General features: G+C 54.5%; 1 protein-coding gene across 1 annotated transcript in view; it reads right to left on the reverse strand.

Moving 5' to 3' along the window:
• Nucleotides 1-2,667: 2,667 nt before the first annotated feature.
• The window catches only part of WDR81 (WD repeat domain 81), a 10,112-nt gene continuing 165 nt past the window's right edge, over nt 2,668-12,614 (reverse strand). The window contains 11 exon segments of the mRNA XM_009709548.1: nt 2,668-3,173; nt 3,938-4,117; nt 4,303-4,448; nt 4,615-5,313; nt 5,629-5,794; nt 5,976-6,141; nt 6,404-6,594; nt 8,481-8,671; nt 8,793-8,900; nt 9,193-12,289; nt 12,291-12,611. Coding sequence (XP_009707850.1) covers nt 2,847-3,173; nt 3,938-4,117; nt 4,303-4,448; nt 4,615-5,313; nt 5,629-5,794; nt 5,976-6,141; nt 6,404-6,594; nt 8,481-8,671; nt 8,793-8,900; nt 9,193-12,289; nt 12,291-12,611 — 5,592 coding nt within the window. The 3' untranslated portion in view covers nt 2,668-2,846.

The raw sequence follows: 12,614 nt of genomic DNA on the forward strand, positions 1-12,614 counted from the left end.
TCCTCCTTCACCCCAAATCCTGCAGCCACGTATAACCCTGAATGCCCCTTTTCTCCCTGATGGTGCCCATCCTTTAACCCTCTGCCAAATTCACCTCCTTCTCCCGGAGAGGCACCGATGCTCGTTGGAGGAGCCCCCATTTACTCTCAAATCCTCATTCATTTGTCCCTTACCTGCAGTTGTTCATGTCCAATGTTGGAGCTGGCACCTGCTTTAGCCCGGCCGATAGCTCTGCATGGGGCAAGCACGCTCTCTTGTCCAGCCCACCCTTGCTACCCGCCAGCACCGACCTTCAGCACCACCCCCTGTTTGAGAACCTGGCAGGCAAATATTGACCTACAGCATCCGGTTAAACATTTGTTTGCGGGATAAGAGTGAATTTGTGGTGCATTTGGAGATGGGGAGACACTTTGGGCTGCTGTACCCTTAAGATAACGTTAACACTGAGTTTACCAGCTCCGAAACTCCCATCAGCAGAAGTAAGACGTGAAGTCAGTTGTCCCTAGCAGGGGCTCCATTTCCCGTATGCTCCCTGTGCTGGGAACACGTTCTTTTATTCATAACCTCTGGTAAAAATGTAGGGCTTGGTATTTATTGCCACAGGGCACACTCTGTTCTGGGAATTTTCTTTGCAGAAAACCCCAGATATTTACTCCCTGTATCCCAGCTGCTTCTGCTGCAGCAAGCAGGAGGCACTGGTTGCCCGATGGCTGGTGCCCAAGGCCCCCGGGCTTTGTACCCAAGCAGGAGGTAGCGATGGCCAGGCTGGGCTGAGCCAAGAGCAGCTGTACCTCCCCTGGGGCACAGCACTCACCGGAGCTCTGCCGGGGGAGTTGGCCCCGGTGTCGGGCTCCACGGCACGCACGCACCGCTATGGCATGGAGGAAGAGTCTCAGGAACTGGCAGAACTCCAGCGGTCCTGTCCTGTGTGGTTTTGTGCCATATGCAGAAGCGATGGTGATGCTTCCCGGCTCTATCCAGGTCCTCACTGCGAGAGGAATCGCTAAGGAGCAGCGGGGAACGCTAACGGGATTGCAGCGCTTGCAGTAGCTCTTGGTTCCCAAATTTACCCCCAGACACTGGGAAGGAGTGGAAAGGAGACAGGTCTGAGCTCACCAACCATGAACTCCTTTGGGACATGCCACTGCAACATGGGGAGCGACTTCCCCTTGGAAAGCAGATCCAAGTCCCTGTGGAGCAGAGTCCTACCTTACATCCAGGGCAATCTGACAGCATCCCTCCTCCAGCTCACCCAGGAACACAAGAGATGCCCGAACACAGAGTTTTAGCTTTGGCTGCCAGAGCAGAGCTGCAGCCAGCACACCCAGCCCTGTACCACACCGCACCTGGGCCCCTCCAGCACAGAGCATCCCCACACACCCATCTCTGCATCTCTTTCAAAGAGTTTATTAGAAGTAAATATTTACATCTATTGCAAATGGTTAATAGGCAACACGGGACTGAGAGCTCCCCTTGGGTAGGGAAGGATAGCGAGGGCCAACTGCTGAGCTCCCCACCCTCCCTGGAAGCGGAGGGCAGCCTTCCCAACTGCAGGTGGCTCAGATGAACCAGCAGCTGGATGAAAGCCCTCTTCCCCTCCCAGGACAACGCACAGCAGGCTCCTCCTCTGCCCAAGATAAGAGCTTCCCCATCCCCTGATACTGGCTCTAACTGGGCTGAAGGATGGATGGGAAAAGGGCTGCAATAGAAGTGAGGCAACTGCTCGTACTGCTGGGCCAAAGAGCACTCTCGGGGAACAGACGGTGCTCTCCCAAAGGGAAGGTCAGAAGGAGACCATGCTGGATCATGCCTCCTGGCTCTCACCCTGCAAGGGCAGGAGGGGACAAAACTGAACACCTTTTTGCTGTCCTGTCTTCCCCAGGAGTCTGACCAGCACAAAGGATAGGATTAGAAGGAGGATTTCTTGAGAAATGGCAGCCAGTGCATGGCACACAGGGCATTCCTCCTCCCTTAAATAATCACGGGATGCAGTGCTGCTGGGGCAAGAACCAGCAACAGTCCATCCCTATCCTACTGCTCCAGAAGCCAAAATCCTCATGGAAGCATCTAGTTCTGGCCTCCCTAGAGGGTCATGTTCCCATCCCAAACTGTCCCTCTGCAGCAGCCCATTCCTAAATGAACTGGCGGAGCAGATGGGGTTTGTGCCTTGGCCGACTTCCATTCCAGTCTCTGCCCTGGAGCCAGTAAGGCGGCAGAAGTGCTCTAGTTAACCTCTCCTCCTCCCATACAGGCTCTAACTCAGCCAGCAGAAACTGAAGTCAATAGCGTACATCCTCTGGGCTTTGAACACAGACCACAGGAGGAGGAGATGCCCGGCACCATGCAGCTCCGAAAGCGGCAGTTCCCAGGCCCAGCTTATGCTATCCTAGTAAGACTATTCAGTGGTTCAGGAGTGGAAGTGAAGGGTAAGTGCAGATGGCAGTAGCTATACTGTTGTGTTCTTGTCAAGGGGTGCCCCTTACCCCTTGACAGAAGGGGGGAGGATACCTGTGGTCCATAGTACTCTGGAGGGCAGCTCACAGTCCCCTGGGGATCAGGCACACATGGTATGGAAAGCTCCAGGCCTCTCTGCAGGGGTGACAGTGACCTACAACGCCCAGTATCTCTCCCAGCAGCAGTGGAGGTTTCTCAGTTATGGCTTTTTTCTTTTTAAAGATACAGAAAGAGGTTAGAGATGCTTTACGGAGTGCTCACTAACAAGTACACCTCCCCCCCTGCATCCTCTGTTCAGAAACATCTAACTCTGCCTCCTCCTCCAAAGCTACGGGCTTTCAGCTCTACCACCAGCGCTGTGGGACAGCCACAAGCTCCTGGATCGGTGGTTGCTATGCCAGGAGGCGTATGATGCCGTTGTCCGAGCCCAGCAGGAGCTGGCATTTCGTGGGTAGCACCGCCAAGCTGGTCAGCGTACCCCGAAAATTCTCTGAGCTCAGCTTGGTCGTGCTGATGGGCAGGGCTGAGGACTCCAGCATGGAGTAGACGCCAATCTTGTTGGCCACAGTGCCAGTGACCACTTCGTTGCCATAGAGGTCAAATGCATGGATGGGTTCAGATGCAGATTTGTAGTGGTGCAAAGGTTTCTGTTCCAGTTCCTTCCAGACAGTCAGGGAATGATCCGAAGAGGAGCTGATTAGCACATTGCCCTCTGCAGCCTGCAGGAGAAGAAAGGCCAGTGAACCAATACTGCTGCAGTAAAAACTCCCAATCTCATCCTGCAAATGAGATTAGCAGGTAGCTAATCCTGATACCCAACACAACTAATTCATCATCTGTTACTACTGCAGTAGGTAAAGAGATTATCATGCGGTCTCCCTCTCCATTAAACCGCCTGCCAAATTATTTTCCTTCTCAGGAAGAGGAATTGGGAGGCTGTCTCACAGTAGAAAATACTGCTGAGGGTAGGAGAAGCCTGGAGCTGCTTATTAGCAGAGCTAGTGAGAGGGTAAACAACCCACACCATTGAACTTTGTTTAACCTGCATTTGGGTCGAGGACACTGGAGCCCCAGCACTGCTCCCTGTGGGTGGGTAAATATGGACAAGAGTTATTCATTAGAGCGACGGTCTCCCAGGGAGGCTGAGAGCCCTGCGGAGAAAGGAACACATTCGATCCTTCACGGGAGACGTGTCTCCTCCCTGCCCCTGCTGCAAAGCTGCTCGACAGGGACTGACACCTGGGAGAGCTGATCTCCATTCAGCACACGTTGGACCAAGCACAGCCACCCGCAGCACTAACCATGGGGCAGGAGAGCTTGAGCAGCCTCTTGGGGACACAGCAAGGGATGGAGGAATTCCCAGAGGACAGAGCAGACAAGCCCTGCCAAGCAGCACGTACCAGAAGGATGCTCCACGCAACCTCAGAGGATCGAAGAGGCCCACAAAGCGGCCCGCCACCCTAATCCCAGCTGAACCTCTCACCTTGATCTGCAGGATGTCCCCCTCATGGGCAGGCCACCCCTGCATGATGAGTCCTGTCCTGGTGTCCAGCAGCACAATGAAACCAGAGGAGAAGCCAGCCATAACGCTGCGCCCGTTAGGACTGACAGCCAAGCAGCGGATGAGCCCAGCGCTCACCCCACTGGCCAGGCGAAACTCGTGCTGCAAGAGAGAGAGCCCAGCTACTGGGGGATGAAGATCAGGGGATCCGGCATTTAGGGGACAAGAGACCCTGGGGTCCAGCTGGCTTTCACCGGAGTCATTGCAGCTGGCTTTGGGCCAGCTGTGACCCTATCATTAAGCACACGGATCGAGGAGGATGGCTCGCAGAGCACCAGACTCCCTACCTGTAGTCCTGGCTTCCTGTGATCGATGAACCGCAGCACAGAGTCTGCACTGGCCACGGAGATGCTGTGAAAGGGAGGTGGCATGGTGGTCACTGCTGTGATGGGGACTTTGCTGTCTAATTCATCAAAAGTCCGGAGAAGTTTGCCTGTGAAAACATGACATTATGGCAGCAGATGTATGGAGAAAGTACATAGCAAATCTCCAGTTCTGCACTGGTTTTTAACAAGAGCCATCACAACTCAGTATGGCCCCTCTGTCTTTAAGGACTGGACCAGTTCACTCCAGCCAGTCTTCACCCTTTCCCTTCTTACCTGTGAACTGGTCCCAGATGTGTACAGTCCCATCACAGCTCACCACGTGCTGCGACACCTCCAGCTGGCTCACAAAGAAAACAGACTTCTTGTGCTCAGCGTACGTGAACCGCGGTGGCACCTCACTGGTGCCATCCCCATAGTTGTACAAGGGCCAAAGGCGGACGGTTTTGTCCTTGCTGCCACTAAGAAAGAAGTCCTCGCTGCTGAGCGGTGCCACGCACTTGATGGCCCCCGAATGCCCTGAGAAACTCTGCAGCTTGATCTGGTGGAAGTGGAAGCGGGGGTCATGTTGGCTCACCCCAATCTCATACTGCCAGTAGGCCAGCCAGTTCCCACACAGCATGTGGGTGCTGCGAGGAAGGTCATGCTTCAGGGTATTCTCCTCGCTGGATGAGCTGGGAATAAAGCCATCAGTGCCAGCACTGAGGCGAAGTAAGCCAAGACCCTCGCGCTGTGTGTCCACGGGGACCTGGATGCGGTTCCCTACCAGCACGCTCCCAAAAGTACCCGAGTGAGTGTCCTCCTGGTGGCTAGAGAAGGGCTCGGTCCCTCGCGTATCTTGGTCTGAGCCCACCGCACTCGGTGTTTGCTCCAGGCTAACGACCTGCAGGCTCTTGGGGTTCACGTTCTCCAGGTGGAGGCTGGCCAGCTTCTCCACCAGCGAGTGGTTGGGCACAACCATCTGGATAACATCACCTGAAAAGAAAGAAGGTGGCTTCAAGGGGAGGAATTTCCCCATCATCACCCGTCACCATCAACAACAGAAGAAGGGTCAGCACAGGGCTGTGAACACAACATCTCCCACCAGCCAGCCACGTGCTGCTCCCAACCAAAGCAGCCTGAAGCCCAATGGGTTCCCGACCCAAGAAGCAGACCAACCCGCAGCGTAGAAGCTGTGGGTTTCCACCAGCAGCCCTACACCCTCTGACTTCTCCTGAGTTCAGGTCCAGCACACATGCGTAGAGCATGGAGCTCTCTCACAAACCCTAGGAGATGGTGGCCAAGCCATACCTAGCAGGCAAGAGAAGGGGATGTAGGTGATGTAGGCCATCTCAGGGTTAAACACCTTCTCTAACTCCATCAGCACGGCTGGATCCAGGGCCAGCAGCTTCCCATCTGAAAGGGGCACCTCCATCACCGGCACCTCACAGCTGCTCAGTGACTCCGCCGTTAACCCCTGGACAAGAGAAAACAGGAAGATACCCAAGATCAGATGCTCTCATCACATAATTAATTACACAAACACAGCCTGGGCTGGATGCTGCTGACACCAGTACTGGTGTACACAGGTACGCCCACCACATTCCTGCATCTGGGTACTTTGGGGATGGCAGGAGGACCTCTCCCACGTCACTGACCTGGTCTTGCAGCTCCTGCAGCAGTGAGAACGCCCCAAAGAAGTTTCTCACTGTGTCGCTCAAATGCTGCTGCACCATCTCCTGCCCAATCCGCAGGCAGATCAAGGCAATTAGGCTGATTGTCTTAACGCACAGGACAATACGGGCCTGGGCACCACTGGGGAAACTGAAGAGGACATCTATTACCAGCTTGCCCTCCACATATCCCTTTTTCCCCTCCTCTGCTTCATGCTTCCTGCTGTGTCTGTGTTATCAGAAGGTCCAGAGCAGCACAAGCTCTATGTGCGTGCTGTGTACCAGTGCAAGGAGGTGCACATCAGGACAGGAGCAGCCCCAGAAGTGTTAAGGCCCTCACAGAACCATTTCCAAATCCGCAATTTTGAGTTGTGCTGATCCTGGCTGAAGGCACGGCAGACTGCAGCACTTACCTGACGGCCAGTGAAGTGAGGAAGCCCAGCACCGGGAGCAGCACCTCCTGGCTGATCTTGGGGAGAATGTCCATCAGCGTGGTGTCCGAGAGACACACCACGATCTTCTGAGTCAGCGTCACAGCAGCCAGGAGCCCGGCCTCCTTCCGACTGTTCAGCCGGCCACCACCGGACCCACCGCTGGCCGCAACCTGCAAAAGGAGTCCTTCAGTGCCAGGGCCACCATCTCCCCAGCAGGAGTTCAGCCTCAAAACCCAGCACGGTAGTGCTGGTCACAACCCCTGGAAGAGGAACCCAAGCACTGAGTCTCAGCAGCAACTCATGTCTTGCACTCAAGGGATGAGCCTGAAAACTGACGGACAGATGTCAGCATAAGAGATGAGCCTGGAGAGAATGAGGCACAACATTCCCAAGCCTGTAGGCATCCTTTGGAGGGCATCTCCCTGGAGGATGCTCCTACAGCTGGGAAACTCAGAGGGGAGAGAGAGAACCTCAGACTGGCCCAGATCATCACCATCCTGGACACCCCAGAGCATTGTCTGCCAGCACCGAAAGCAGGGAAACTTATTACGTACATGCAACTTAAAGCAAGAATCAGTATCTTCATCCCATGCCATGTTGAGCCTGAATGCACAGACTGCAGAGGAACAGTCCTTGCATGAAATATCTGAGCACAAATTGCGGGCAAATTTGCTGCTGACTTCTAGAAATCCAGCTGCTAATAATTTCATGAGGCAGAAGAGCACATCCTTTTTTGCTGACAACTTACTGATGCTGGTTACAGCAATGCCAAAGAGTTAACAACATCAGCAGCAACACTAAAAGATTTCTTTCTAGATTGTCCTATTTCCTAACTCCTAGACAAATCAAACACCCAAGAAAAGAGAGCCAATAACAAAAACCACAAACAATTCCCAGTTTCCGCTATATTTCTTGTACACCTGCCATCTTCCAGCTCATCACAGAGGCTCTTCCTCTCACAAAATATCCACTCTGCCAAATCCTGCAAGAAGGATTGACTTTATCCTATTTGTGACCCACAAGTTTCAGCGCTTTCATATCAGGTTGCCAAATGCTGCTCACAGGGGTATTAATCCCCCCAGTGCCCCCAAGCAATAGGTTTAGTAAAGCTAAGCAGAACAGCTGGAGCTATGATTGCAACTGGGTGGAGAATGATTTTGCTGAAAAATGGGATTTTTTCCCCTGAAAAATCTCCCCTTCAACGCTGGAAAAACTGACAATGCCTTTTTGTTTTCTTTAAATGAACAGCTGTGGCCTCTTTTCCTCTATGTTTAAATTATCAAAAAGCTATTGAAGTTTTCCATTTAAACAAGAATCCATAACCAAAGTGTTTATAACCACTAAAAAGGGAGCAATGTGAAAAATAAGCCTGTTTAAAACATTCAGAAACTTTTCTTTTTTTGACGAAAAATTGGTTTTTCAACCAGCTACATTACACACATTTTCTTCTTGGTATTCAGCTCTGAGTTTCAAGCTGAAAAGTTTTTAAGTCTTGCCAGTATTTTTTATACAGTTGAAAAACCTCCTTTAGCCTCTCCCCAGCTCATCCCCTATCTACCCGTACAGACCTCTAAAAACACTCCCTGCAGCAATCCCACAGCTGCTCTGCCTGCCCATTATCACAATCCCACCCTTGTGCCAGCTCTGTTTTGGCACACTCGCCCAGCAAAGCAAAAGAAAACCTTTTTCTCTGACTTCACACATGCCAACAACTGGTCCATGGCTGAAATGGGGAAGGAGAGGCTGTGGCAGCCCAATGCAGATCCACGGTGGCCGAGGCTTGCTAAAGAGCAAAGCCCACATCCGCAGCCACGCGCTTCACTGGAAGCGGTCGGAGCTTATGGCAAGGGGTGAAAATGCCTCTTCTGGCTGCATCTCGGCCAATGCAGCCAGAGGTGCTCAGCCCACACTGGCCCAGATGGAGCGAAACCAAGCACAAATTTTTACGCAGGAGGCTCCTGGTGAGGCTGGACTATTTTCTGTGCGTTCTCCTTTTGTGCCTGGACGCAGCTCTTGCCCTAACACGCAGGAGAAGAGGAGGAAAGGCAATACTAACCAGGTAGCTGATGTAGGGCAGGTACTGGTAGGTGAGGACGGGCTCTCCGTACAGGTACGCCACATGCACAAGACAGGCCAGCACTGGCTTGGACACCTGATCTCCCAGCACTGGCCGTTTTTGGTAGATATTTCCTGTACTCAGGGGACTGTTCTCATCGCTGCTTGGTACAAACTGCTGCCTGGTAGGGCCTGCCCAGAGACAACATCATGAGCTGAAGCAGCAGGCTACACCCAAGCCACGAGGCACCCAGCAGACTGTTTTAGGGCATGGCCCACCCCGGGACCCTGGGGTCTGAGGAGCAGACATTACCGATGTAGCAGGACGTGAGCAGACGGAGCAGGTTCCTGGCGATGAAGCGGGACGTGACGGTAGGGCCCAGCTTGGCTGAGAGCCACCTCACCATCTTACAGGCTGTGTCTGCAAAACAAAAACAGTCACAAGGACAGAGCCCGGCACGGCGCAGATTAGTTATCACCCGGCTGCGGCCCAGACCCTGCCGGCCCCGCAAGGAGCTCCCTGGGTCTGAGATTCACGCACTTCAGCGCAGACCTGGCCTTCTACACTGGTTTCATCACTGTCCCCAAGCTGGGACTATAGACAACCCCAAATCTGGATCCACTTCTTCCCAGGCTCTCCCCTTCTCCCACTCACTGCGTTACTGGGTGTTTGCCACGCTCAGCAGAAAGGCTCAACGCTAGCAAGGTCTTACCCAGGAGTATTGTCTGCTCTTTGTCATCGGAGTGATCCGGCAGCTCCTCTCCCTCTCCATCCTCTGGCTCGCTGCTGTCATCAGCCAGGGTGACATCCACAGAGGCACCAGCATCCATGGCCACTGTCAGCTCCGCATCAACCGCAGCATCATCGTGCTCCTCTTCCTCACGCTCCTCTTCCTCCTCCTCTGAGTCCTCACTCTGTTTCAGGTCCTGGCTGCTGTCCACCGACTTCAAGCTGCTCTTGTCCTTCTGGGAATCCCCATCCGCAGGTCTGTCCTCTCCCAGGGACACCTCGCTGGCACTGCTCTTGTCACTCAGCCGCCCAAGGCTGAGCGATTCCTGCTCCTGAGGCTGCAGGGACTCCCCGACATACAGCCCGCTCTGGAAGTCCTCGCTCTCAGGCAGGTAGGCTTGGTCGTGGAAGCTGACACCAGAGGTGTAGTCGAGGAGATCGAGTGCAGCGGAGCTGTGCTCCACGTCCATTTTGATCTCCTCCCCAAAGACGCATGACACTGGGCTTTCCCCTCCACTTTCATCATCTTCAGCTGTGCCGAGGAGGGATTTGCTCTCCTCCCGCGAGCTCTCGATGCCAACAAGAATCTGCAGGATGTGCGGCAGCAGGTTCAGGAGAAAGGACTGCAGCCCCAGGCGCACTATCAACTGGGCGACGAAGCAGTCTGTGTAGAGGTAGAACCTGCCATGGCGGTAGCAGGGGGTCTCATATGCTCCGATCAATGGCTTGAGCAAGTATTTATTGGCATTCTTTGGACCTAGGGATTTAGCTATAGGTTCAAAGAGATACCACGCTGCATAGACAGCGGTATTCTCCTCCGACATCAGAGATAATACGAAGGGCAGAAGAATCTCCAAGCCTTCAGGAGTGATTTCAGAAAGGATCCCATCCAGCTGCTGCCACAGCTGGAAAACAAGTTCCCGGCCCTCACCTTCATCCTCTATCTTCTTCGCCTGATAGGTGAAAATGAATTTGTGCAGGGCTGGGAAGTATGTGGGGAAGGGGACAATAGAGCTGAAGGGACTGAGGAGCTGTGTGGGACAGGGTGGGGGGAGGCCCTGGGAGATGGGTTTGTATTCAAACAACTGCCCCATGCCCTTGCCCGGCCTGGCCTTCAGAAGCTTCTCCACCGGCACGCTCAGCTGCAGCAGGACCTGCAGCACGTGCTGGAGCGGGGCCGGGATCTCCTTGGGATGGTAGCGACACAGATTACGCACCATCAGGAACCTCTCCAACAGGGATGCATCAGGCTTTGAAGGACGAATCCTTGGTGCAAATATAATCTCAGCTACCAGAATGCCCAAAGCTTGCATGTCCCTCTGGAAGAGGTCTGAGAGACTCAGGGGTGGCTCTTCCCACAGCTGCTCCATTAGCTGCATCTCACTGCTTAAGCCTTTAACCAAGAAATTGTCCAATTTCTCCAGCTCTTCCAGGGCCTGGAGTGGATTGAAGCCTTCAGGAAGTGTGATCTTCATGTCAGCCTGATCCACAGCACCTGTCTTGCTCCAACGGAGAGGTCGGACACCCGAGGTTTTTCCTTCAGTGGCATAAGCAGGGAGGGTGGAGGGCTGTGCTGAAGCGGCACAGGGCTGATCAGCAGCTCTACTAGTAGCAGAAATCGAATCCAGGGCTTCTGTGCCTTGCTCTAAATCATCCTCACCAGCAATGGGCTTCTCCCCAGACCAGGTGGTTTCACTGGGAGTAGCCTCCAGGACCAGCCCATTAACGGCATCCATCACCTGGCCTTGGATATCCTCCAAAAACACCATCTCCCGGATGTTCTGGAGAAGAGGCCGGGCAATGGATGGAGCTTCAGCAGGCGTGTAGGCAGGTCCCACCATGCGCCGGGGATGTGGCTGGTCAAAAAGCTGCACAACCCCGTAAGTCGTCAGATGCGTGTGGTTGTCTACTAGATGAAGGCAGACGTTCTTCTCCTTGACAGCATCCTTCCCCAGCAGCTTGTACCCAAAAGTGAGATCAATCCAGTGGTGGAGGTCCTGAGAGACTTCCCGGCTCTCAAGCAACATGCGATGGACTTCAACGAACTCCTCATAGGAGCTACACCAAGACGGCACATCCAGGTCGGGCATGTCCGGATGGATGGATCGGAAGGTGGAGGGGTCCATATAAAACTCTGGGATGCACTCATCCGGGGTCCAGCTCTGCATGCGCTCCATGCTGGCTGGATACTCGTTGGGCTCCCACTGGGACCTCACGTGGCAGCACAGCACTGCCTTGGGTGTCCTCCGAGCCGTGTACACGTAGTAGGTGATATCCGAAAGGACATCCGAGATGTGATGGGGGACATGGAGCTGCTCCCCACTTGACCCACCAGCAACAAACGCTTGCTTGGTCATCTCATAGGTGAAGTCCAGCTGCTTGTCTCCCTTGTTGAGACGGAACTTGGACTTCCTTAGGTCCCTGAACTTGCCGTTTTTGGTAGTGAAGTCCACCACCCACGGAAGAACTGGATGATAATTGGGGTCTCCCATTCTCCTCCCAGCCAAACTGTTTAGACGCATAAGGTAGTCAAAGTTGCTGACCTGCCCATGTACCCACTGCAGCACCAGGTCTCGGAGGTCCTTCTGGCAGGAGGTGCACCTCGCCTCCTGCCCTCGCACACCAGCACCGCTTTGCTCGCTCATTCGTTCCAGACCAGCCTCCGGATTCACTTCCTCCTTCTTCGGTCCCTCGTACTCTCTGAAGTTCACTCGGAGCCGGCTGCACAGCTTCTCATCGACAGCCACATCTCGAAGGGAAAAGGCGCCGCAAGCGGGAGGGGAAAGGGCGCCGAAAGCCAGACCCGCCTGGTGACAAGCCCTCATGGCCTGCAGCACATGGAAGAGGAGGAAGAGGATTTTGGCGTGGCTGTTGGTGAGCTTGGCCGGGCTGAAAGTCACGATATCGTGCAAACAGTACTGCACGTAAGGGTAGACGATGTACAGCATGTTGGCCGACTCGAGCAGAGCTTCAGCCTGCAGCACGTTGGGGCAGGAGGTCACCCCCTTAGCGGCCGCCACGCTCTCCTTGGCAGGGGAAGCACCGGGCACGCTCTTGCCCACCTGAAGGACGGGGCAGCCGACCGTAAGCCTTCTGCAGGGCGGCCCGCAGCACATCCAGGGCTGGCATGGTAGGTGGTGCGTCGGCGTGCCGGTACGGCCGCACGTATAGGTGGTGAGCCCGGCACCACAGGTTTTGGTAATTCTGAGAGGCGACGCTCTGCATGAAGCCGTTCAGGGTCTCCAGGCTGCCATTACGCTGTTCGGAGGCGGGGGGCTGCACCCGCAAGGGGTACGCCAGCTGGTCCTTCCACAGCCCGTGGATCTCCACCCGGGTCCAGCCCATAGGCAACTTCTGGACGGAGCGCTGCAGGAACGTCCTCACCTCCACGTCGCTCAGCCCCTC

Source organism: Cariama cristata, unplaced genomic scaffold, assembly GCF_000690535.1.
Source record: "Cariama cristata isolate BGI_N322 unplaced genomic scaffold, ASM69053v1 scaffold24141, whole genome shotgun sequence".
Classification (NCBI taxonomy): domain Eukaryota; kingdom Metazoa; phylum Chordata; class Aves; order Cariamiformes; family Cariamidae; genus Cariama; species Cariama cristata.